Here is a 24,549-nt window from a genome sequence, read left to right as displayed (position 1 = left end):
TAACCTGTCTGCCAGTATTTTAGCAAATGGCATATAGTCACTATTTAGCAACGATATCGGCCTATACGATTCACACTGAGTCGCACTCTTTCCAGGCTTCAAAATCAGTGAGATAATTGTCTCAACCCAGGAAGTTGGTAACGGCACTCTTTCCTCAAAGATCTCTGAAAACAATTCTGAAATGACAGGTACTATAGACTCCCCTAGAGCTTTATAAAGTTCCTGCCACTTTCCCTCCTCTACTTTCTTTCAGAGCTGCTCTTATCTCGCCCTGAGTAATAGGTTTATTCAAAAGGATCTGCTCCTCCTGTGTAAGACTAGGCTGGGTGTCCACCCCCAGCCAGGCTCATACTTCTTCCTCCCCCATCTTCAACTCCTCTGCGAAAAGTTGAGTAAAGAACCTCTGAAAAGGTTTCTCTGTACCCACACAACTAGTAACCCTTTCTCCTGACTGATCAGACACAATTTCTTTAATGCAATTCAGCACATGGTCCATCTTGGTCTTCCAGGCTAACAATTTCCCTGCACTTTCCCCGTACTAAACAATTAGCTGGTCAAGTGAGTTTCTTGCAGGATTATTATATAGGCCAGAGAGTCCCTCTAATACTGCAAAATCTTTTCACTTCTCCCTTTGGTTCACAGACCATTAACATTCCACACATAACTTAGATTACTCTATTCCTGTCACCCTGGCGTCCACTTGATATTATCCATCTATTGCATTTAGCAAAGGATTAACTGAGGTGTATGAGATTTTTTCCTTAATTTTTCCCACATGCTCCCCACCCTGTGTCCCCCAACTCCCCTTCTCCGTGCCCCCCAACCCTTGGAGAACCCCTCCTGCATTTGTGGACTGATGTTAGTCCGATTATAGGGTGCCTATGGGTTTCCTGGCCATATGCATCTTTACACAAGGTAGTCCATCATTTATCAACACCCCTACTCTTAATAACCTCCAGCAACTCATCTGGTGCTTTCTGGTCTCTAACACTGTACATCTTGTTGGTATGCATTACTCGAAGGGAGGCCGGAAATTTAAGTTGCGCCGACGCACCATGTTTTTTTAAAATTCTTCCAGATGTCTCCCCAACTCCCATTGTTTATTTAAGGTTACCCTAGACAGATCCAACCTAATCTCAAACGAGAAATCCTCTCCTCTAAGTGTTTTCATTTTTAGCGCCTTTGTCAGTATCTTCTCTTTTAAAACATACATTTGGAAATTTAGCAAGATTTTTCAGGGTTTGTATTGTTGGGGTTTCTCCTAAACGGGTCTCTATGAATCCCCTTGATTTCCTTTGCAATCTCTTCCTTACTCTCCTCCAACAAGACTGCTGTCTTGATGAGAGAGACTAAAAATGTTTTAAGGTCTTCCCCTTTCACTCCGTCAGGTACATTTAGAACTCTCAAGTTATTCCTTCTGGAGCTATTTTCCAATTGTTCCATTTTATTTTGCACATCCTACTCATTCCATTTTAGAAATTGAATTTCATCTTTATTCTTCTTTAATTCCTACTTCATAGCACCAACTGTCTCTGCAAGAGCCTGAGTTCTAATCGTCAAGAGGTCGAATTTCTTTTCCAAAACCTCACAAGCCTCCCTTGTCTCCCCTTGGTTCATCTCATAGACCGCAAATCCCCTTTTGATGTCGTCCAAGAGAGATAAGATCATAGACTCCAAAGAATTACTTAAGACAGCAGTCGGGTGAGACATGCTGTTTGTCAGTTCTGTACCTTGATGGGGCCCTGATATCATTGGGATGGCTCACATAGGGGGAACTACCACATCACTGCTCAATTGAGTGGGTGCAGTCGCACCACTACCCCCACTTGATACCTTGGAGTTACCTCTGGACTCACCAAGACCATGTGCAAGCACTCCCTTGCTTCGCTCCCCACTATTTCCTTATCGCCCTCTATACCTTGTGGGATAGGGGCCCTCATTTGATTTTTGCTCCATTAAACTGGAGGTGCAGATATTCATCAATGATTTGCAGTATGTCCTCAACGAGGGGATAATTTTAGGTTTAATCACAGTAATTTTTTCACTTATTTTACTGAGTTTAATGTCAAACCCCACTTCACTTCTAGCCAGAGATTGCCTGGTTTGTCATGCATGCACCTTATTGCTTCTCAGAGCGAGTTCCCTCATTAAACCAGTCCTTCCCACTGCCTCAGGATTAGCGTGACGGCCTACCTCTTTCTGTCGTCCCCCTTCCTCTATTCCAGGGGCCAAAGCTGCATCCCCCACCTCTTGTTGCCTTACAGCCTCCACCGCTTCCCCGGCTTCTACAGCTTCTCCAGTCACCACGATCTTCCTGCTTGTGCTGACTCTTCCTCCGCTCCCCCGGAGGGTAATGTACGCTGCCGCTCTGCAGCTTTGGTGAAGCTCCAGGGTGGCTCAGCACCAGCCTGTGGCCCCATTAGAGCCGATGGTGCCTTCAAAATGGACCCCCTTCCCCCACAGTGAGTGCCAGCACATCGACTCGGCCCCTGGCACAGGCATGTCGTCAACTCACCGACCGGGAGACCAAGGTACAGCATCTCTAGCATTCTGCTACAGCGCAGCCAGACATGTTCTTCTTTCCTCGACTACATGATTACCATCAATGGCAAACGTTATTAAGAAAACAAAAAACACTGACCTAACCAGAAGAACTGGGTATCACCAGTGTGTAACTTACTCATATTCCCCTTCCTTGCTCTTTTTAGATGGTCTTAATACAGCCTCCTTTATACACTGGTCTGTTCAACTGCCATTAACATTTTGCATTCGCCCACCACAGCATGTAGCAGTGGATCAGTCCACATTAGCCATTCGAATGGCTCATTATGAGGAATGGCAATCTGTTGTTGAACAACTAGCACACCCACAGAAAAAGTAGTCCCCATCAGTGCCAGGAAATACCAGCCCAACGTGAGCTTCCCATCTATTTCTATTTCCCCCCATTTTGGCAAGGGCCCAGCCGTTCCACCAACACTGCTACCAGCCCACTTGTACGTCTTCATATGCACGGATCACGTGCATACTTACATATGTTTGAACATTCAAAAAACTGCTGCATGTGTGTGCATCTGTCTGGATGCATGGAAAGTAATCTTTGAATAGTTTTCGTTGCAATTTACAAATTCCAGTCAAACACTGCTTTTTTTCTTATTTTTTTTTTTCTTTGTTGGAGGGTGGGCAACTACTCAATGCTACAGGACAACTCATGTGTTTCAACTATGCATTACTTATTTATTTTTACCAATAAACAGTATGCAATTACTGTGTATGCATCTGTGCATGGCTTCTGTAAAATATATTACCAAAACAAGTTCAGTGTAGACACCTGTTTGAAATATGTTTTTTTTTTTGTCAAAGACAACAGCCATTATTAAAGCCCAAACGATTGCAGCCAACATCAGAATCTCTGAATGCTAATCCTTTTTTTTTTTTTTACCTGAGGCAAGCAAGATAGCAAGCTAACACAATTTTTTACGCTGGATGTAAAAATGATTCCACTGTGCGCAACCCACTTCCTCACATTTTAATATCAGAGCAGGTACTAGTATGCATGGTACGGCAAATCACCCCAGAAGATGGGGAGTAGAAAGAGCAGTAATCTTTGAATAGTCCACGGATGGCAAAGGTGCTGCATAAAGTAGTCATCCACTTTATTACAGATACGACACTGCACATTGCTAATCCATGCCCCTGGATGGCTGAGACAACAGTGCAGGCAAAGACAACACATCATTTAGTAGGGCCATCTAGCTAATTGTTCAGAGAATGCAGTTGTGTAGCAAGTAGAGCCTTCAGTGGTACTAAGGACAAAAAAAGACGAGAGAGGCACATCATCTCCGCACCTAGGAGCCCTTGCTTTAAATGTAAAAGCTCTCCTTGTTTTCTATGGGTAATGAGCTTAAGTCCACACAGAATCGAATATCACTTCAGCACCAAGAGAGTTGCCCACTGAGAGCATCAAACAGCATCCCTAGAAAATGTGAAAGCAAACAGCTGAAGAAAAAAACCACTGATATTAACTCTCTTTGAAGTCATCCAGTACTTCAGAATTACAGTTCTATCCATTAACAAATCATTTAGGAAAACACAGCCATGGAAGTTATGAATATGATACAAAATGCTAACTTTTCTCTCTCTTCAGCATACTATATACTCTTTTGGATGGTCTTGTCCAAAAATGTTCTCATGGCACAAAATAACCTAAATCTGATTGGAGGTTTCTTGTGCTGGAGACACACAAAAGGGACAATAGTCCACCCTATGTGAGGCTTCCTATAATAGGACAATGAAGATCTGCAATTGAAAAAAACAGCCATATACTGCAGTTCGAAAACCGTACTGTTAAGGGCAATAAGAGACATGTGAAGTAGAGGAGCTCAAAGTGTAATATGAAACATTTCTCTCTATCTTCCACAACTTAGGTTTATAAGTTCCATGGTAGACTACTCGCTCTTCTGTGCTGTACAACTGAAGGTTCCTATAAGTAGGACAAAACAGACACAGACCTAAATATACTACAGACTACTAATTGCTTGCAAACTATTAGCAGCTCAAATATTGTGCTGAGAGGCCACTCCGGCGGCAAGCCTGCCCCTAGAAATAACAAGCATTTGCAATGCAATGGGTCTTGCATATTGAGATATTGGCATTGTAAATTCATAACTGGACTTTTTTGCCACATAAATTGGTCAACCCCACCTCATAATTTGGTCTTTTCCTGCCACATAATTACAGTGGCCCTGCATATAACTAAAGCTCGTCCATTTAACTTATTTCTCTATCTGCAGCAAAAAATTAAAATATTGCCATTATTTATCATATTTATTTATATTATTTTGCTTCCCCCCCCAACCTAGTGTGGCCATCCAGAGATGACCTAGACAGAAAGAGGAAAAAAGGGAGGGGTGGGAGGAGGCAGACACCATCCCAACAACTTTTCTACAGTTTAAAATAGCCAGACGAGAGCTCTTCATGAAGGAGAGTAGATGAGTTGCTGATATCCTTGTGTGTGATAAATACTTGTGCATGGGGTTACACTATTATGGGTGATCTGCTATCAAAGTTCCAATGGCTCGAATTTTTACATTAAAACATACTACTAATTAGAAAGCATTTATAGTATTTATTTTTACCCCTTTGTTTCTACAACCATGGTACGTAAAAAGCTATGGCAAAGGCAAATCTAAACATTTCCAGTGAGTCATTCGTTTAAATATAGCTGAACCCAAGAATAGAACAGTGAAAGATCTAATATGTGATCCTTCCACTATTATATCATGTCAATGTATACAAGTCAGTGTATAAAAGCGGTATTTTATTTTATTCTTTCAATTTCTTAACTGCTCTAAAATAACTAGTGAGCAGTTGAGGGCACAAATCGAAGAAAAAAAAAAAAAGGTAAAGAATTTCATATATTTGGCAAGGAAAGAAATTACTTTTTCCTTCTTGTCTTTCGAACAAGTTTCAAAATCCCTTCCCGGATAAATCTTTCGCTGCAGTTTTTAAACAGTTTCAAGAAACAACGTTGTTTAGCATCATGCCAAATCTTTCCAGATTAGGGCGTGGATACCTGCTGGGCCTCTTGCTGAACTCCGAGGCAACATCTGTTCAGAGGCCGCTGCCAAACAGAAGCAGTCTAACACAGGCACCTGGCCAAAGAACCACGCTCAGGCCCTCTCTGACGAGACTTCGTACTGGGTCAAGAAATGTGGATAGGGCTAGTAAAACTACGCACACTGTTGCGTTTGCCAGACATTAGCCCAGCCTTTAAATGACTTTCAGAATTGGGGTGACACCAGGTTTGACAGGATTACAAGGCGAAACTGCTTCTCCATGAAAACCATTCCAAACGTTAGCCAAGTACATGACGATACAAACCCATGGGTGTAATTATTATGCATGTCCAGACGTTAAAAACAAAAAAAAACGCAGGGGTGGGGCTTAATTACAGAACATCCAAAAAGCGCAAGGCAATCAAAACTACTCTCAATTTACTTGTGCACACGGTTTACCAAAATGTACCCAACAATCATTGTTAACCAGCCACAGAAAACGGCAACAAGTGTGCCAAATTATGCGCACCCGTGACGTAACTTGTGACCTATGTTCAATAAAGGTACTTAGGGACAGGATCGTCCATAACCCATGAGTCCGTTGCTGCCAACACATTGTAATATCCGGTGGAACAAGGGCATTGGCAATAATAGGGCCAAGTGTAAGACAAGAGTGTGTGCTGCCATTTACAGATCAGAGGCACCAAAAACGCTCACTGAATTAAAACAAGGAAACTGGGGGACCGGCGGGAGGTGCTGGGGGATGGCAGTGAGGGCCAATTCAAAGCGCCAAGCCCACCAAGAGCGCGAAGGAGAGACACAAAAGAAAAAGGTAGTTCGCTCACAGTAAAACATATCGCCAATCGTGCAATAATCCATGTAAAAGGGTCAGTCTGTAAGGCGGTAACAAATCCGGCCCTCGGTGGGACCAGAGTAAAGCATTTACCAATGTCATCAAGGGATTTTTGAAAGACAAGCCCATAAACTATTGAAAGTGATGGGCATGGTTAAAAGCTACTTACAATAGATCAAAAAGTGCTTGCAGGCGCGATCTAAAAATATATGAAAATAATGTTAACTTACAATTTGTGGTAAATGAATGCATTTCCTAGTAACCAACAGGTTGATCATCTTAAGGAGAGGCACACATTCATTGCACAATAATGTGATTATGCTTTTGTGGTGATTGCCTCCCTGAACAACTCTAATATTTTAATTTAATAGACACTGAAAGGGCAGTGATCACGCAAAAGAAGAAGGGTGCCGGTCTAGATAAGATCCTTGTGGATCCTTTCCAATCAAATATCTGGATATCTGGGTCCCATATATCAAAACTATCTCGAACACCATTCTTGCAGGTGCTCCTATTCCTCAAACCTGGAAAGGCGCAGAGATTCTTCCCATATATAAAAAGGGTTCCTGAGACATGCCCCAGAACTATCGCCCGTTAGTCTGATAGACTCCATTCAAAAATGTGTTTGCAGACAAATCTTTTATAAACTCAATGGATGGTTAATCGACAGGCAAGTGATAACTCACTTTCAAGTGGGCTTCCAAGACAATGTGGGCACTATTAAGGAAACCTTTCGATTTTTGGTAACCAACTAGAAGAAGGTAGACAAATCAATGGCAGCAACTTGTTTGTCACATTTGTTGACCTCCGTCCTGCTTCGACCTGGTTCAGAGGGACAAATTGTAGAGCATACTGAGGGAGCAAAGAAGGTCCCATGAACTTTTAGATATTCTCATTATAGAGCATGAAGGCACTTACACCCAAGTTTGATGGGACCCTAAGAGGGAGTCAGCCAGGGCTGTGTCCTGGCTCCCACCCTGCCTTCATTATTTATTAATGGGTGTGTGGATTTCGTAACTGGTTGCCAGTATGACTCCCACATATTAGCAGGAAGCAAGGTCCCTGCCTTGTTGCTTGCTGATGACACTATCTTCCTGTCAAAGGCCTCTAGGGAGTTGTCAATTTTGTTGCTGCAGTTTTTTCTCTTTAGTGGCCAGCGTCACCTTGAGCTGAATACAGCCGAGACCAAGTATACGATCTTCAACTCACGTAAAAACTACAGGGGGAGATTATCACTGCAAGGCATCTCCCTGAATAGAGCGAAGAAATTTGATTATCTTGGTATCAGGATATCAGACTCCAATTCATGGGAGGCCCAGAGGTGAAAGAGTGTTGCTACATTAAAAAGCCGGACCAGAGTCTTACTTAGATTTGTGAAAATAGCCAAGTCCCACCCTATTAACCCTCTCCAAAAATATAGGGCACAGGTTATAACTGTTGTGTTGTATGGAAGAGAATTATGGGCCCATTCACAGGTGACCAATCTGGGTTCCGAGGAAAATAAATACGTGAGATCATTATTAGTACTCCTCCAGAGTTGCCCCTTGCTACCTGTATGTTTTAATCTTGGAATAAAGCATTTGGGCCTGGTGGCCAAATTGCACCTATTAGCTTATTGGGTGCATATCTGGAAGTCAGACTCGCGGAAGTCATACTGGGAGGGACTTTCTGACATTCTCTGAAGGATCAGGAGCTTCGAGGAAGATTAGTTGGCTAAAATCGATCAAGGCAAACTTGATGGAACTCAACCTGAAGGCTTTTTGGAATTCTCCTCAACTCATTTTCCAGGGTTTATTGGAACTGCTAAAAGTGAGGTTCTGGAAGAGGCATGATTTTAAACTTATGGCCCGTGGAGTTTCAGGCGTGCTAACTATCTTTTTTAAATTTTAAAGCTCTCCCTTTTTATGAACATTTTTCAGATAGTATTTGCCCTAACTCTGCGAGGTCGCTTTATTTAAAATTTCTCAACAGCATTTTTCCCCTTGCATCAGTTTCAAGCACTTGGTTAGCTAATGTCGGGAGTTCTAATGCATGCTGTGTCTGTTTCTATTATGAGACCGTGAAACATTTCCTTTGTCTTTCGTCCAGCATATTCTGCAAGTCGCTCTAAATGGATAATCGTGGCATGTTGCACTTTGGGTCTACTCGATCAGACATCTGTGCTGTTGGCTTTTAAGAAACGTCAAGACCCACTTACTGTGTGTGGTGTAGTTAAGTTCTTGCAGGGTGCATGGTATAAGCAGCTATGTCTTCTAATGTAACCTTTACATTCATCACGGTTGCACTCTCGTTCCTTTGCACATGCTTTTACACTTTAGCTCCCATGTATTGGTGCACAGACGTCAGCCCTAAGCGGTACCTGAAGATCAGGGGGTTCCCTGATTTTATAATGTTTTAGCTTTGTACTGTATCTTTAACAAGTTTTAAAGCAGGATCTTCAACTTAAGAAGGACTTAGTCACGTTGGAAACCATCCTGGCAGACCAGAAGAGGTTTTGTAATGACCTCCGTGCATGACTGGACTAAAGCTTGCCTTTCTCCCTTTGCCTAGTGGTCCATTTATGATTTGTTGTTCGATTTTCATATCTGTTTTTGATTAATTGTATTTATTATATTATACTGTTACATTATGTTTTGTGAATGTTAATATTTGTAATAACCAGAGGAGTGATGATGATGATTATGCTTTTGTTCAGTGTTATGTTCCGGTCTGTGTTGTGCAGCACATTTCAATAGAGGGAGAAGTAGACCAAACAACTGTTGGTAAGTGAGGTGTTGGCAACACATGTGGCCAAACAAGTTTCAAGAGACAAAAACAAATCTATCATGGAACTGAAATGGAAGGGTAATGGGCAATGAATGTAGAAAAACTGGCACGTTCCCCAATTTAAACTGTGCTGTCCTCATTTTCTTTAAACTTGCACATCCCACCAGGCTAATTTTGAAAGATCTCCAACTAAATTATGCTGAATCACATTTGCCTTCAATTAAGAAAAGGTTAACACAAGTTAAATATCAAGAACATTATTTTCCATTTCTTGTGATCTAGGTGCCTTTGCTCTGTAAGGTGTTTGGACAAGATATCGGAAACACAAATATAGTGGGACAGAAGAATGTGTCAAAAATATAGAGAACAAGAATATCGTGAAGGACATTTTCTATGGTTAAGTAACGTTTTACTATATATAACTCCACATATATGTACCTTGACGATATACATCTTCAAGGTACGTAGATCTGGAGTTAAGAATAGTAAATTTATACTTACCTTCTCGATATTCTTGTCTTCGATATTTTTGACACAATATTCTGTCCACACAATATTTGTGTTTCCAATACTCTGTCACTGATCTGCTCTGTAATGCCTAATATTTTAAGGCTGATTTCACCAGCTCTCTGGGCAGGTTGCCTCACTGCAAACATTTCATATAGGAAGGAGCTACTGTAGCAATTAGGAAGTATATTGATAACACCGCTCATTGGATGTCTGAAGAACTACGAAACCTCCAGTTAGTGGCAGTAACACAAGAACGCGTTGTAGAGATTGGGAACACCATCAAAATATAATGCTTCCAAAAACACAAGGGAACTGTTTTGTAATCCAGGCAGCCATAAGCCTTTCCTAATCTATACAATTTAGATTTGTTTATGATTCATGCATACTGTCACACAAGGACTGTTCATCTTAAGTAGCTATGCGAGACCACCACCTTAAAACAGCGTAGAAGGAATTTAAATTACCTCTCGCTTATTTCTCCGGGCCACCTTGAGGAACTCCATGAGGATTTGCAACTGAGCAGCGTGGGATTCCTAAAATGAAAAACAACATTTATTGTGACTGAGTGCAAGCCAAGAAATGAGGCAAACAGGAAGAGAAGGCTGTCCTCACCACAGACACCACCAATAAAGTCAAGGAGGGCAAAAGACTCACAGAATCATGGTTAGGGCTCCCAGTTTTATGGTATTTACTTTAACATGTCCATCTGTATTTATGCATATTTATCTTTTAGCCATCTTATTGGTAGTTATCCAAATTTATTTTGTGTTATCTCAATAAATTACGTTAAAATTTGGATAGTTCCACGTTTATGTAACTGATTATTATGCTCTCATACTTTTCTACCCGTCAGGTTTTAACACAAATAGTCAAATATAATACAACAATACAGCTAGAAGAAAATATTAGCATTATATAACAAATAATTGTTGAGTTATTCGTTGATTTAAGGAAATAAACATTTTTTTTTTTTAACTCCTAGTGCTGTCAATCTGCTCAGCTGTAGGCTTGGAATTTACGAGTGATAGCATGGGAAGTCGCTCAAAAGAAGTCAAATTTTCTGCATTTTTCTGGTTTTAAAAATAAAAACTGAAAGGAAACACATTGTTTCCTGTATGTACTGCCTGTAAAAATCAGTAGCAAAAGAAAACTGGAAGTCTTAATCCTAATAAAAATTGAAACACTAGGAGAGGTAGAGGAAAAAGAGCGGGTGAAAGGTATTAGTCTAAAAACGGGGCTGCAGAGCTCAAAAGGCTAGAGAGTGAAATCCTACAAGCAGTGGAATAAAGGGGGTAGAGCGAGATTACAGAGGGTGAGAAAGGGAAAAGAATGAGGCACTAGAGAAACAAATATATTGCAGGCAGAAGAGGAGGGAACCCGAGGAATGTAGACAGAGATATGCCAGAAAGAGAAGGTTGCGAGCCGGGTAAGTACAATGCAGTGGAGAGATAACTAAGGAGTTGGTATTACTCCATGGGCACCTACCACAAACAATTTATTTGTTCCATGCAGTAATTGCTCTCAATTGAGGTAGATATCTTGAACAACTGATCCAGTTAAATTAAACCCCACAAACAAAATGATGCCACTGTAAATCAGTTAATAATTACACAGATAATCAAAACAAGGTATTATAGCGAGCTAACATGATATGAAGTTTTGTTTTACTTATTCTTGGGACTACACTGTAGAGGTACTATTAATTACACCAACGGTTTTTCTTTTGAAGCTGGCCCTCTCCGGGCGTTGACTGAGCAAGTACCTTTAAACAAACATTTCTAATGCCAGGGCAAACAAAAACAGCACTGTTAGCTAACTTAAGAACACAATCCACACCATACTAGAAAGATGCAAAACTGAAGAAGGAGCCTGGGGAAGCAGCTTGATCTCAATATAAACAAGGTATCAATCAGGAATCACTACTCACCGCCTCCAGCTGCTTCTTTTTCTGTACCAGAAGCTCAAGCATTAAGTTCACATTGGCCAAATCCAAGTTGTCCTGGTCAGTTCCCAGTAAGTCTTGGAAGATTTGCCACCGGTGGCCATTCTAGGTAGGGTAAGAAAGGTGACGAGGGAAAAACAATGTAATCATTCCAAATTAGTCCAGCATCACATCTGTGGAATCGACAAGTATGCCCGGGTATGTGTCCATCTCATCTACTTTAAGTATGGTTGGTGAGTAAAAAAAACATCACATAGGAGGGTGGATGAATAATGACATCCCCAGAGAGCAGTTATTGCATCAACTCAAAGTTGTGAAATTTAATCAGTGAGCACACAATTTCTGCTAAGTATATAACAAACTCTTACACATGGTTATGATGACACACACTTGATCATCAACACAGCTGTAGACACACAAAAGACTAAATACAGGCATCTATCCTATTGTGCTCAAATGTGTGGGCCCCAGAAACCATCCTGTGAGTCAGACAGGGGAAAAAGTCAAACAGTTCTCATTATTTTGATGGGTAAGAGGTCAACAAAGTCAACCTTATAGAATGCATTCTAGCTCCATCTGTCTTAGGCCTCCTGCTAACCCAAACCACAAGGGACATCAGTTGGCACCATCTAGCACAGGGAGCCTGTTACTACTGCTGGCTCAGTAAAAAGCTGAAATTCTGTGGCTCTCATTTTAACTGCATACACAGGCTAAAAATTGAGATTATTTTCTGCAGTTACAATCCATACATCGATTCTCTGTTTAAGGCTTAAGAGAGTATTTGTAAGTAAGGGATTTTCTTTGGATGCCCTCTCGAGGCTTAGCTGCAGGAGTCATTGGGGCGGCTGTCTGCTGCCAATGCTGTGGGAAAAGACTCAGTTTTTGGTTGGCGCCAATTAGGGCAGGGCTCAATCCGAGATGCATCTGTTTCTCAAAATTATGCATAGCATGCCCAAAGTGATGTGGTTTTATTACTACCTTAATCAGGCAGTTTCTCTTCCTGGTCCACTTTTGGTATAAAAAGGGCTCATACTGGGTGACTAGACAGTTGCCTGCTGCTTCTGTTTTACTCCCTGTGAAGTTTGCTCCAGTTATTTTTTCCTGTTTTTAGGCTTCTGTTCCTGACTCTTAGTTTTGGGTTCCTTCTGTCTTGCTGTTGCTCTGTGGTCAGTGGTACGCTCCATCCCACCATCTTCATTTGACCTACTGCTTCCTTGGAGGAATTTTCCAAAATGTACTTTATATTTGTACACCCGTGGCTTTTCCTCCCATCTGAAAGTTCGTTCTTTGTTTTTGGGGAACAATTACTGAGTGGTGGTGTTATACCATGAATCAGTAGGTATAGTGGCCAGTGAAAGGAGTCACGCTTTCTTTGAGGTAAAGACCTGGATAAAGGAGCGATCACCATGATCTAATCACAACAGACTGCAACATCAACACCTCCCCATACCCACTGCTGTTATGGATCCTACTAGGGGCCTTCAGGAGACTACATAACATTAGAATGCTGAAATCATTTTTATTAAGACATGAAATGCTGCTTTTACACAGTATGTAGTTACTTGTGATGTTTCCAGCTTGCCCTTTGGGACTGCTGCGGTTTCCCCTTTGGATGGAGAGCCTAACAAATTAAAGGATTTTTAAAGCTCTAACCACCCTCAACATTTCGGACAACAGAGTTTATGACTGACTGAGCTAAGGGTGGCTCTCTGATCATCTGTCTCACTGAGGATACCTTGTTGAGGGCTACGACATCAGTAACATTCTCAGGCACTACCTTGAACAACTAGTCTAACTTTTTTTAAAATTTTTCAGTGGATGTTTGAAAGCCCGGCATGGAATATGCTGCTGAAGAAGCTCTCAGTGACATTCTAGCAACAGTCACAAGTAGTGATGGCATATTATCTAGGTTCAGATAACGGGCAGACTAAGCACGTAGAACACTCCCAAATGACTTTTGGTGCGATTTCAAGGATGAGATAAAAGATGATTTTCTACATGTACCATGTCAGTCTACACTCAATGATCCAATACAAAAAGTCCTGCATACTGAATACTGATTGAATGAATAACCGGAGGAAAAAGCAGAGGGTTGGATGTCCTAGCCAGGGGGCTTCCTTCTCGAGAGCTGCTTTATCTTGAACACAAGAAACCCCAAAGGTGTCAGTGCCTAAAGAGGAGCACAAGCAAAAATAATTTGTTAGAGGCCTAGTAACAGAAAGCGGAAGACGCAGACAGGGTCTGAATGTGCTACAATTATTGTGGTGAAAACGGATGTATTATTCACCAGTGATTAATTGATTGTCTGATATTCACTGAGTACAATAAGGTCAAGTAAGCCTTCAGGAAATTCCTAAACACAATCCTTTAAAAGGAGAAGGGATTTTATGATAATGCACTTCCTCAAGTTCTTTATTCCAACTTGAGTTGAGTTGAGAAAGAGAACATCACTTATTCATGCTTTTTCTCACATTGCCTTTGAAAAAGAAGACCAAGATTTCAGTAAAAGGTTTGCTCAATTCTGGAGCAGCTATAATCATTTTGGACATTAGCTGGGATCAGCATTACGTAATTCCGAATTAACCCAGATTGAAGGCGGAGTTAAAACATATTGGAGATGATGGTACGCCACTAACTTCTGGACCAGTAGTTGAATGTATCACCACTCTAATGGTTACTATGTACAGTCATCAATATGCTCTAAACTTTAATGTATTTCCAACTCTGAATCACCCAGTTGATCTTGGACTTCAATGGCTGTATCTTCTTTACCCCTATACAAAATCTACTTCTCTTATTTTATCTCTTAGATTGGAATACTGTAATTAACACTGTTTAAGGTCTGAAAATTAGAAAACTGAAAACCTACTGGGTGAAGCTATAGAGGAGACTACAATGTTAACCTATTTATCTTTAATCTGAGACCAATATCAAGATCTTACAGATACATTTACAAAACCAAGGACCAATGTATTGCCTCTACTTTGTCTTAGTAACTATGCCGTCAGTCTAAAACCTGAGGCAGAAATTTTGTTTGACTGGATGAATGCTTTATGTGAAACAAAAAAGAAGTGTCAAGCAGTATTTAGAAGAAAAACCTGAACACGGTTAGGTTGTTCCCTCAACCTGTCCCGCTCGGACTGTGTTTTTCTATATACCCAAAAATATTCAATGATTTAAGGCACTGTATCGACTTGTGACTGAAGTTACCCCTTCATCTGGTTAAGGATGTTTTAGAGATAGTATGAGGTTTTCAGATTTTTAAAAAATTTGCTCTATTAGAATTAAATCAACTGTTGTAGGTAATAAATGGCCACAAGTGGAAAATGGTCTTCAGGATACCTTTAGGACACTATGAATATAGAGTTCTAGCTTTTTGTTTAACCAAGGCCACTTTTTTTTTTGAGAGGTCTGTGAACAGTATGTTTAAGACACAATTAATCTTTTTGCTGTTGTCTACTTAGACATCTTGGTTTTATCAGATCATAGCTTGCAAGGGATGGAAGTTCTACGTCAACCTAGCACAAATTAAGGTGCAAACCCCAAAAATACCTTTTTGAAGCCGAGGAAGTGGAGTATTTATTATTCATTTTAGTACCAGGAGGTCAAGTCATGGGTCCCACGAAAACCTCAGCAGACTTATATGTGTACATTTGAAATGCGTGCACCAGTGACATAACAGGATCACTTAAACACTAAACAGTTTCTTCTGAGATTCCACATCAGAGAAAGAAATTAAGGCTTGGAAAATAGCTTTTACTAGTGAACCTGTTCTCAGTCAACTAGATAGGACAACAAAATTATGATGGTTTACAGACCAGGAGTCAGAATCAAGCATAAGTGGATTTGAAGTTGCTGCCATCTGAATAACTAACTTTCAGATTTCAGGAAATTATTAGGTGATTTTTTTTTTGTAAAAGTCCCAATGTTTCAGAATTGTACCATAATTTGGCCAAATCCTGAAATGAAGATAAACATTTACATATTTTACCTGTCCAAAACACAGTGTCATAGCATATCTCATTATCATAATTTAAAATAAGGGTGAAGCCTAGTTTCACACCCTCGCTAGTCAGAATATCTAAACATACTGCCATAATTATCCCATGAAAGTACCGGCTTGCTAGGTGGAAAAGAGTGCCCATGGCCATCTTGGAGCTCCGATTTCTTCTTCTGTGAAGAGTGGTAAGGTTTTAACCTCTGGTATCTGAATCCCCTAGGATGAGCTTACACAAGGGTTTCACTATCTGCCTAACACTTCAAAAAAGCCGATTTCATTCTGGCAAGTGTGCTTGACTTACTGAAGGGTCGAGCTTGAATCTCTTCTCTTCAAACCGCTGCTTCTGCTTCAGGATGAGTTCATTCACTGCAAGTAAAATAGATCTAGACTTAAATATTGAGTAGGGATTATGTGACACAGTTTGCTTTCTAAAACTGCTTGCTGGAACTGGTCATTGCAAAAAGCAGGAAGATTGGCAGCACAAACTACACAATTTTGCCCATCCTCTATTCTTACGGATGTTGAAATTATTTAATTGGTGTCAAAATGTGGTGAACATACAAGATATAGGCGGGAATATCGAGAAACTCACACCAAATACACACAAAACAACATCCAATACAATGCAATTATTAGTTGAGGATGGACAAAACATATGGTATTGTGGAAATCTGGCATGGCTATCCAGGATTTTGAAATTGGTACAGGGACATGCAAGCAGTTTTGTGCACTCCTACTTTGTGGTAAAATTAAGGAGCATCACTTTACATTATTAGTATTTTAATTAAACTGATTCCACTAACGAGTACTCTACTTTGAAGTTGCCAATCAAACTACAAAGTGCGGAATGACAAAATAGAATAACAAACAAGTTAAGGTGATGAAGGTAGATACAATGGGCAACAAACATACACAAGAAATCAGATAGCTTGGCAATACAAAGGATGTGGGAACTACTACCCATCCTCCCAAACAGCTCTCCATCTTGCTGACCAAACCTATGTAGAGCTCATTTTATCTAATCAGCAGTTGAATGCCAGTGTGAACAAGATTGTTTTACATATTTCTTAAGGGCTGAATATTTATGTGCACTCCAGAATTTGGCAAGTGTGTAACCAAGTCGGCTGACCTACAGAAAAGGGACTCAAAGTATTTGATCAGCTTGAACTTTTAATGGCAGATTGTTTGTCTGGAACTCAAAACAAAAGCAGATTACTTTTGTAGAAGGTGGGGGGTGGGGGGGGGGGGGGGGGACTCTAGTTTGGACATTTTTTCCAGAAGTCATCAAGCCATAGTGCACATTATTATAAAGGTTATATCCTGTTCAAACTCAGAGATAATGAAGTGTCTTCGGGCCAATTTCATTTGGGATTCTTTATGTTAGGGCAACAACAGGCGGTGTGGTAAGATTATCCTATTAGCAAACACCATCACTGTCCCTCACTTTAGCCTATTTTTCCCAGCAAAACAGAGGCAAGAATAGATGGAACAATGGTAGTAATGTACAGTAAACTGTCATACATCACTCTCTTAGAATAAGGAGAGGCTTGACAATAACATGCAGAAATAAGATTTATCCATGAAATATGATGTAGCCATCAGATAACACGGGGCCAATAATTAACTTGCCATATTGCTCACCACAGAGAGACTCTCATAGAAGCCACTACTACTTTATTTATACAAACAGCCCTTTGCCACAATAGGTTAGGGCTGCTTTGAAACTCTTAGTGCTCCACGATTTGTATATATACAGCTTTCATCTCTGAAACCAGAGTCTCGGAATCGCTCTAGGTCCCTGAAGACCACTGAGGATTTTTCTCACATCTTGGGACTTAGTATTAACATGGATCGAATCAATATTCAAGTTTGCAAAGAAAAAATAACCCAGGACCGAACGGACAGCACTGTTCATAAATGTTTGAGAATCCGGGCCATTAAGAACGCCGGAGCATATCTGCTAGATAAGGCATATTTGACAGCCAGGGCATTAAGACCTTATTCCTAGCTGACCACATCAACATAAATAAAATGGTGTTACTTCATCCAAGCCTTTTTTGCAGGCACTTCTGTGTTCTTTGAACAGTTTGTTTCCTCCCGATTGAATCAGAATCTCACTTCTTTTCTGCAAGCACAAACATCTTGGCATATAAATTAAAAACATATTCAGCAGCTGATAGCGGCATTTGGTCACGTACTCATAGCCCTCAAAAACTATTACACAGCAGCTGTACCTCGGCCTTAGAACATTATAAAACTGTCCGAAATAGTTAGCACATTCAATGAGAATTTATTCTCAGCCTCCAAATCATGAGGCTCAGTATCATGAATATGGACATTGATCCCTATCTGATAACCGTCGCAGTCTAAGAGTAATCTCACTGGGAGTTAGGGTAGGATAGGCTTCAGTAAGGATGCAGATGAAATCCTACAGTTCTAAATACTATGCCCTGCTCCTGGACTTTTGAGCCATCAAGATAGTCTTATCCCCAGCATCAATATCCCAATTACCTATGGATTCTAAGGAAAAGACAAAAACCTAAAGTAACTGGACCAGGTTCAACTGATAGAATGATCACCAAAGTGGACATATCTATTATGGAGACACCAAGGACCTTTTTTATATGAGATCACAAATCATAGCACAGCTCTTGCTGGAGGGGACTGACAGTTTACCCCATTTGCAGACCTTAATCTGTTTCAGCAAGACTGTCTCCTTGTCAGACGGCTGCAGTCAGATTGGTTTCACTTTGGTGAAAGGCCGCAACAACTTATTTGTATCTTTATTTGAGGAATCTAGAAAAAGCAGGAAGGCAAAAATCTTTTTGAGAGCCAAATGGCACACCCACAGACACCACAGACATTGTTTCTAATGTCTAATCTCCTAATCTCAGACAAATCAAAACTGTGAGCATTGTACAAGTTATGCAACAATGTTCGTCTATCTTGTCGGTTCAGTTTGCCCTTACGACCCTGACTTCCAGGCATGTGAGCACGCTGGCGAAAAATCCCCGTGATGACCTTAGCCACATGGGGAGAAATATATTGGAAGTATGTTAAGGTCATCAGAAATCTGAGAAAGCACCTGATGTATTACTTTATAGGCCCACCCAAGAAGGAATGTCTAACAACTATTAATATCATCTAGTCATCTGTCACAAGAGCCTACTCATGGATTAGCTCATAACAGACATCTTTAATGTTAGTCTTTCTATTTTTTTAAGTTTGTTTAGGAAGCCGAGGTCCTTGTTCAGATACTGATTGGAGCGCAGTTTGCGAACAAGAGGATATTGGCAATAACACTCCAATACTTGCTCTGTGCATGAACCTCTACCCATCGTTACCTTTGGCATCATTGGTATGCATGCCTACTAAAACCTAAGAACTGTTTGCTGGATGCAGTCTGCCATAAATGCTTCTTTTTAAACTTCAAGAGTTTCAGCAACATAAGAATTGAAAATCTTTTCCCCTTTTAAAGAGAACGACAATCAGGCTCATTTGCTCACCACTTGAAAAGCCTGTTGAATACACCAAATCACACCTTCATAGTATAAAACCAGAAACCATGAAATAAACCTTTCCCCTCCAAGTATCATGTCCACGACCATGCTAAGGCCATGTTTTGTGGCTTTGGCACAACTTTATGTTTTCTGCCTAAAGCCAGGCTGCCTGTGGTTGGAAAGAACACAAATAACGTCTGCTCAATTTGCAGGCTACTTGATTTTACCCAACTGAATCATCGCTTGGTGTAAGCGTTACAAAAGCAGTGGCACTAGCTACACTTGATGGGGATGGGAGTAGGGGGAGAGGAGTGGCATCTTCTCTGAGGAAGCAATGACCTCTGAAGTGGAGAGATACTAACTTGCTGCAACCGTGCTCACAGAACAGTGGAAGGTTTCTTCCAAATATCTAAAGATCAATTCTGTCAGAGACATAAAAGGCTGAGTGTCCAACTGAAAAGTCCCAGACCACACGGTCTTTGTGTTATTCCCTCTCCAGGTGAAGGAAACCTATAGCTCAAGTGTCACTGCCTTCTGTTCCACTACATTAGGAAAAAAATTAAAAATTACTGATGGCCCCACATAAGTGCATCGGGAACTTTGTATAGGTCCAGAAACACTCCAGCTTCTCCATTGATATCATACAGCAAAATGCCTCCAAATCATCGTCACGATTTATCAATGATATATATATATATATATATATATACACACACACACACACACACACACACACACATCGAACTTACATTTTGGGGGATAGCGGCAGACATAAAGGTTACCCCCATCGTAGAAAATATACAGTTCCATTCACAACCTAGAAAGGGTGCTTATGTCAATTGCACAGCTATTCAAAACTGTCCTGTCCCCGACTGGGTATATTCATTCCACACTGGCCCCACAGAGCCTTTATGAATGCCATCAGATTTCCAAGGCAGACATGCAATCCATCAAGAACATTAATGGTGCAGGCCACCAACAATGTGATTTCTGTCGATGTCAGATGACCTCCAGTCTTGTGAAACATTTTGTGAAAGTAGGGACAGCATGAGCGGAACTGGCAGGACAGAAACTATGATCAGTTCTTGGACATGAGAATCACCCTCAAGTTTATAATTTTCAGAGCGCAGTCTTCCTTCTTGGACAGGAGTCAAATAACCTTTCTGCAAACAAGGTTTTAGAATCACCCAACAACAGAGTAAACAAGGAAACCCCATCTTGGTTGGATGTGTGTCCCCAAACATGGAATTCTAACATTAGTCTGACCATTCCCCACTGCCTGGTATCTGACCACGCAGAACCTTCACCTAGTTGACCGATGCTAAGGTGAGCCCTGAACTCTTCTACATTAAACATAATTAGGCCATTAACTCTTTCTTTGTAATACAGATGCCTCGACCATGTTTCAACAGTGCAACATACAAGCTACAAAAACTCACCTAAAAAATTAGGGTACAGATGATCAATGTTATCGATTACATAGTTACATTTGGGGCATCGGTTATTGTCGTCCAGACTCTGATGAATGCACTTGTAACTGCACCAGAAAAAATAAACAAACAGTTAATGTACTTTAAACAGCAAGAGGAACATGAAGCAATACAAGCTTGCAAGGCATGGAAAAGTGTACCAACAGAGATTTTCACATTGTAGACTACACAAGCAATCTATGCATGGCAACATCTCAATGCTCTCAAACGTCTACGAGGTCCTCAATCACAGTTAAGGGGGACTTGTACAAGTGTGTCCCCCATATTCTTAGTATAAACCAATCCAGGCGTTTGCCATGGTTTCTTTTTCGTCAGAAGCAATATTAAATAGGCAAGGACCAAGTAGCTCACTGAACGATTAAAAAAACAAATCCAAAACAAGTGGGCGTCTGGACAAAGAAACTCATGAGTGAAATCTGATGTAATTTAGAAACAATTCGTTTCAGAATACAGAAAGGGAGACGGGGGGCACAAGCTCATATAGAGAGATGTGGTGCATTTAATCAAGGAGGCAGACCACCAAGGTCACCAAGAATCTGCCAGGAAAAGGTGTTTCCTGTAGATGTCTGTGGATGTCCACACACCGGTACACAGTGCCACTCTGCAGTGGTAAATAAGGAAAAAATGTGCTCTGCTCATCATTCACTCAAAATAACCAAGCATCTGTAAAAAATACAATACGTTTTGTTCATGAAATCCAAAAGTACGACTGTAAGCACCACTAACTTACAAGTTGAAGGGTGTCTATACGGTAAAGCAAGTCACCAGAAGAAAAACAAGGGAACCTCAACAATCACACTGCATAACGAGCACAAAAGGCAGGTTGTCGTATTAGGGAGAGAGGGATAAACATTGTTACCTCTCATACAAACACAATTACCATCATCACTCTCAGGTGGTTCCACACAGTAACACGAACACACTTAATTCACTACTACTTAACAGAAGCATCCTGACCAGTCTTACCAGAAGCTATGTCCACACTTTGTCATGTAGGCTTCTTCAATCATATCAAAGCAGATGGGGCTGCAAGGGAAAATCATTTTTTTAACAAGCATGACAAAAACAAACTGGATGCAGCCCCACCATGCATGGAGAACAGAAATAGGCTGTGAACTATATTTATTACACATTTCCATACAAGACACAGGAAAAATAACTTTGCTAAGTAGAGGCTCTAGAAGAATAAAACAAATGTCTTGTAGATCTGGAGAAAAGGAGACAGTTCTTACGGACTGAAGTAGTTTACATATCCATATCGTGGCAGGAACATATTGTGGGTGGGTAGTGTATAACTGTAAACACGAAAGACAGATAATTCTCATTTTAAGAGTGAAGGTTGTTAAGATAAGTAATAAGAACCGGCACTATACTTCATCTGCAAAACAATATTAGTCGCCAAAATCACTTCGGGCCTCGCTGCAGGAGTACTCATCAGTGCTTTGTTTATAGAACTGGATAGAATAGGCTACCCATGAACTAGAACCCTGACTAACCAGTTAGGGGAGCTATGGGACAAGCAGGGGCTACTGGGGGCCGGGTATCATTTGCCTCCAACGCCCTGGGGTCCGTACTACTGTGGCTCTGAAAACTGGTCTAAGTACAACCCTTTCAGCACTTGTGTCTCTGTGACAGCAATGGCGAGAAGTCACAGGCTTCGCAGGGAGGTTAGTTTGTTTTAGGAGGGGGGTTGAGATACCTAAAAGACTAAAGAAAAATAAAGATACCAAATAGTATAATACATTGATTGTGCGGCATAGTGCTTCTCTTTGTAAAAAGAGAAGTACTTTAATACACAGTAAACATACACTACAAGAAGTATCAAGTACTCAGTCTCTGGTTGAAAGCCATGCCCCATCTTAAAATCTGCCTCTGTCACCTAATCTAAATGTAATCTAGTGCGGGTTTAGCCGGGTGCAGTGCTTCCCGCGTCCCGTCGTATCGGTAATAACAGCTGAGGTCTCAACTGTTCGTCTCATAGACATCCAAAGTTTGTGGTATGTCTCGAGCTCCCGCTCCCCAGTCATAGCTTTCCCAGTAGGGGAAGTATGTGCTGAATGCAGGTGCATGGTGCAGCTGCGCCCCTACTCAGTGCAGACGTGGGATGCAGCTGTGTTTGGAGGTGGCAGGCAGCGGTCCTCGTTCAGGCACTCAGTTGGCAGTGGATGGGCCCACAGGCTGTGGCAGGGCTTCCTCGTGGGACAGAGTGAGTAAATCGAGTGAGGAGCTTGCCCCTCCCTGAGGAAGGGAGTCTGCTTTTGGTGCAGGTTCCGGGACAGAAGCTGTACTGCTTCAAAGCTCGGCAACAGCTGACTTTCTGCGTCACAGTACCTTACAGCCACTCGGCCACTCTGGCAAGTGCCTTGAGGTAATCAGCTCCTTTTTCGCACTGTAGTCCCCATGGCCACACGACTGGCAAGTGCCAAGGGGCTAGCCACTGTAGAAGTCCATTTGGATCACTGCCACACGCTTACCCATGGCTCCTTTTCAGTGGCACAAGCTGCTCAGCACACTGTGGAGCAGCTGCCAAGGCTGCAGCAATGCAGTTGATTCAGCCATTAGTCCAGGAACACTTCAGTGCTGCCAAAAATCCTAAATCCTCTGGTACAAGAAGAGTGACCAGCTCGGAGCACAGAGCACGTCAGGTTGCTTCCATGAGTCTCTGTCAGAAAGATCCACAGCACCAGAGTCACTGCTGTTGCCCAAAACAGTAGTCCACTCCTCCTGCATATATGGTTTGCTCCTTCCTTTTTCCTCAGGCACGATCATGTGGCTATTCCAGGACAGGGAACACTTCTACTTCCAGTTCTGAATCCAGGTGATGTCGACTCATCGTCGGGGAGCTTGCTGTCCGTCAGAAACCAGCCCTGACCACCCAGAAGTTCTCTATGGACCACTCACATCTAAATTGAAGAGAAACTGGAAATAGAACAAGTGGGTTTATTACTAGTATAGTAGACAGAGGATATGTGATCATTCTGTCTTCCATAACTTGTTTGGGTTGGTTCTTCTTTCTTGTGTCCTTCTCCGGTAGTTCGCCAGACTCTGCCTTTTACAGAGTGATGCTCCTCACAGCTAGAGCAGCCACAACAGAGGCACATGGTGGTGCAAGCTTTCTGTACCAGGCTATCAAAGCCACACCTTACAGCGATCGGGAACAGAGACAAAAGGCTGACCCTTTTCTGGATGACTAACAACAGGTTCTGTATTCCCACCATTCACCAAAGGGCAGTATTCAGAGAGACTAACTAACAGCTCTGTGCAACAAAAGGACCTCACTGAATGTTCAAGGAAAGCATATCTATTCTTTTCCCACTAAAGTGTCTAGGTTATTATGCTATCATTACCATTAAAGGCCATACCCAACTACCCGGTATTCAGAAAAGAGAGCTACTGCCAGTTGCCTTCAGATGCCCACATGTCTCCTCAGAGATGAAGAGGATAACCTATTGAACAGGATAGTTCGACAGACAGCAGCGGTAGCCAGCCTTCTCCTACAACACTAAACTTCATCTGACCACTGACTACCTTTCAACTTTCAAACATAATACTTCCCATGTCCTAAGTTAATATGATTCAAACAGCACAATTTCAGGACACATACATTACTCTGCAAAGAATACTAAACTATACAAGGCCTCATGAGAATTACTATAAACATTTTTTTTTTAAACTGTAAAGTCTGTAAAACAGCCCTCACAAGGAAAAAGAGCATCACAGGCCTGAGGTGGATAGCGAGAGCCTTAAACCTATATGACAACCCTCCACAATGATGTGAACAAGATTCAAAGAAAGAAGTATAAGTCATGCTGTTAAAGAACAATAAAGAAGGTAAAAAAGTGTCATGGAAACCACGAGACAACCAGCTGAGGTGAAATATTTAAGAACCTCCTTAGGCTAACTTACCAAGAAGGTACAAAAAAAACCCACCTT

The 24,549-nt window shown here is 41.4% G+C and overlaps 1 protein-coding gene across 1 annotated transcript in view; it reads right to left on the bottom strand.

Moving 5' to 3' along the window:
* Positions 1-24,549, bottom strand: part of COP1 (COP1 E3 ubiquitin ligase) — a 693,430-nt gene that overhangs the window by 638,669 nt on the left and 30,212 nt on the right. Inside the window, exons 2-6 of the mRNA XM_069231565.1 lie at positions 21,583-21,642; positions 20,566-20,663; positions 15,928-15,992; positions 11,612-11,731; positions 10,149-10,217 (exon numbers count right to left, since the gene is read on the bottom strand). Coding sequence (XP_069087666.1) covers positions 10,149-10,217; positions 11,612-11,731; positions 15,928-15,992; positions 20,566-20,663; positions 21,583-21,642 — 412 coding nt within the window. The remainder of the gene's footprint in view (positions 1-10,148; positions 10,218-11,611; positions 11,732-15,927; positions 15,993-20,565; positions 20,664-21,582; positions 21,643-24,549) is intronic.

Source organism: Pleurodeles waltl, chromosome 4_2 (genome assembly GCF_031143425.1).
Source record: "Pleurodeles waltl isolate 20211129_DDA chromosome 4_2, aPleWal1.hap1.20221129, whole genome shotgun sequence".
Lineage (NCBI taxonomy): Eukaryota > Metazoa > Chordata > Amphibia > Caudata > Salamandridae > Pleurodeles > Pleurodeles waltl.
Note: the sequence above shows the minus strand (reverse complement) of the source record. Positions and strands in the feature narration are given on the sequence as shown.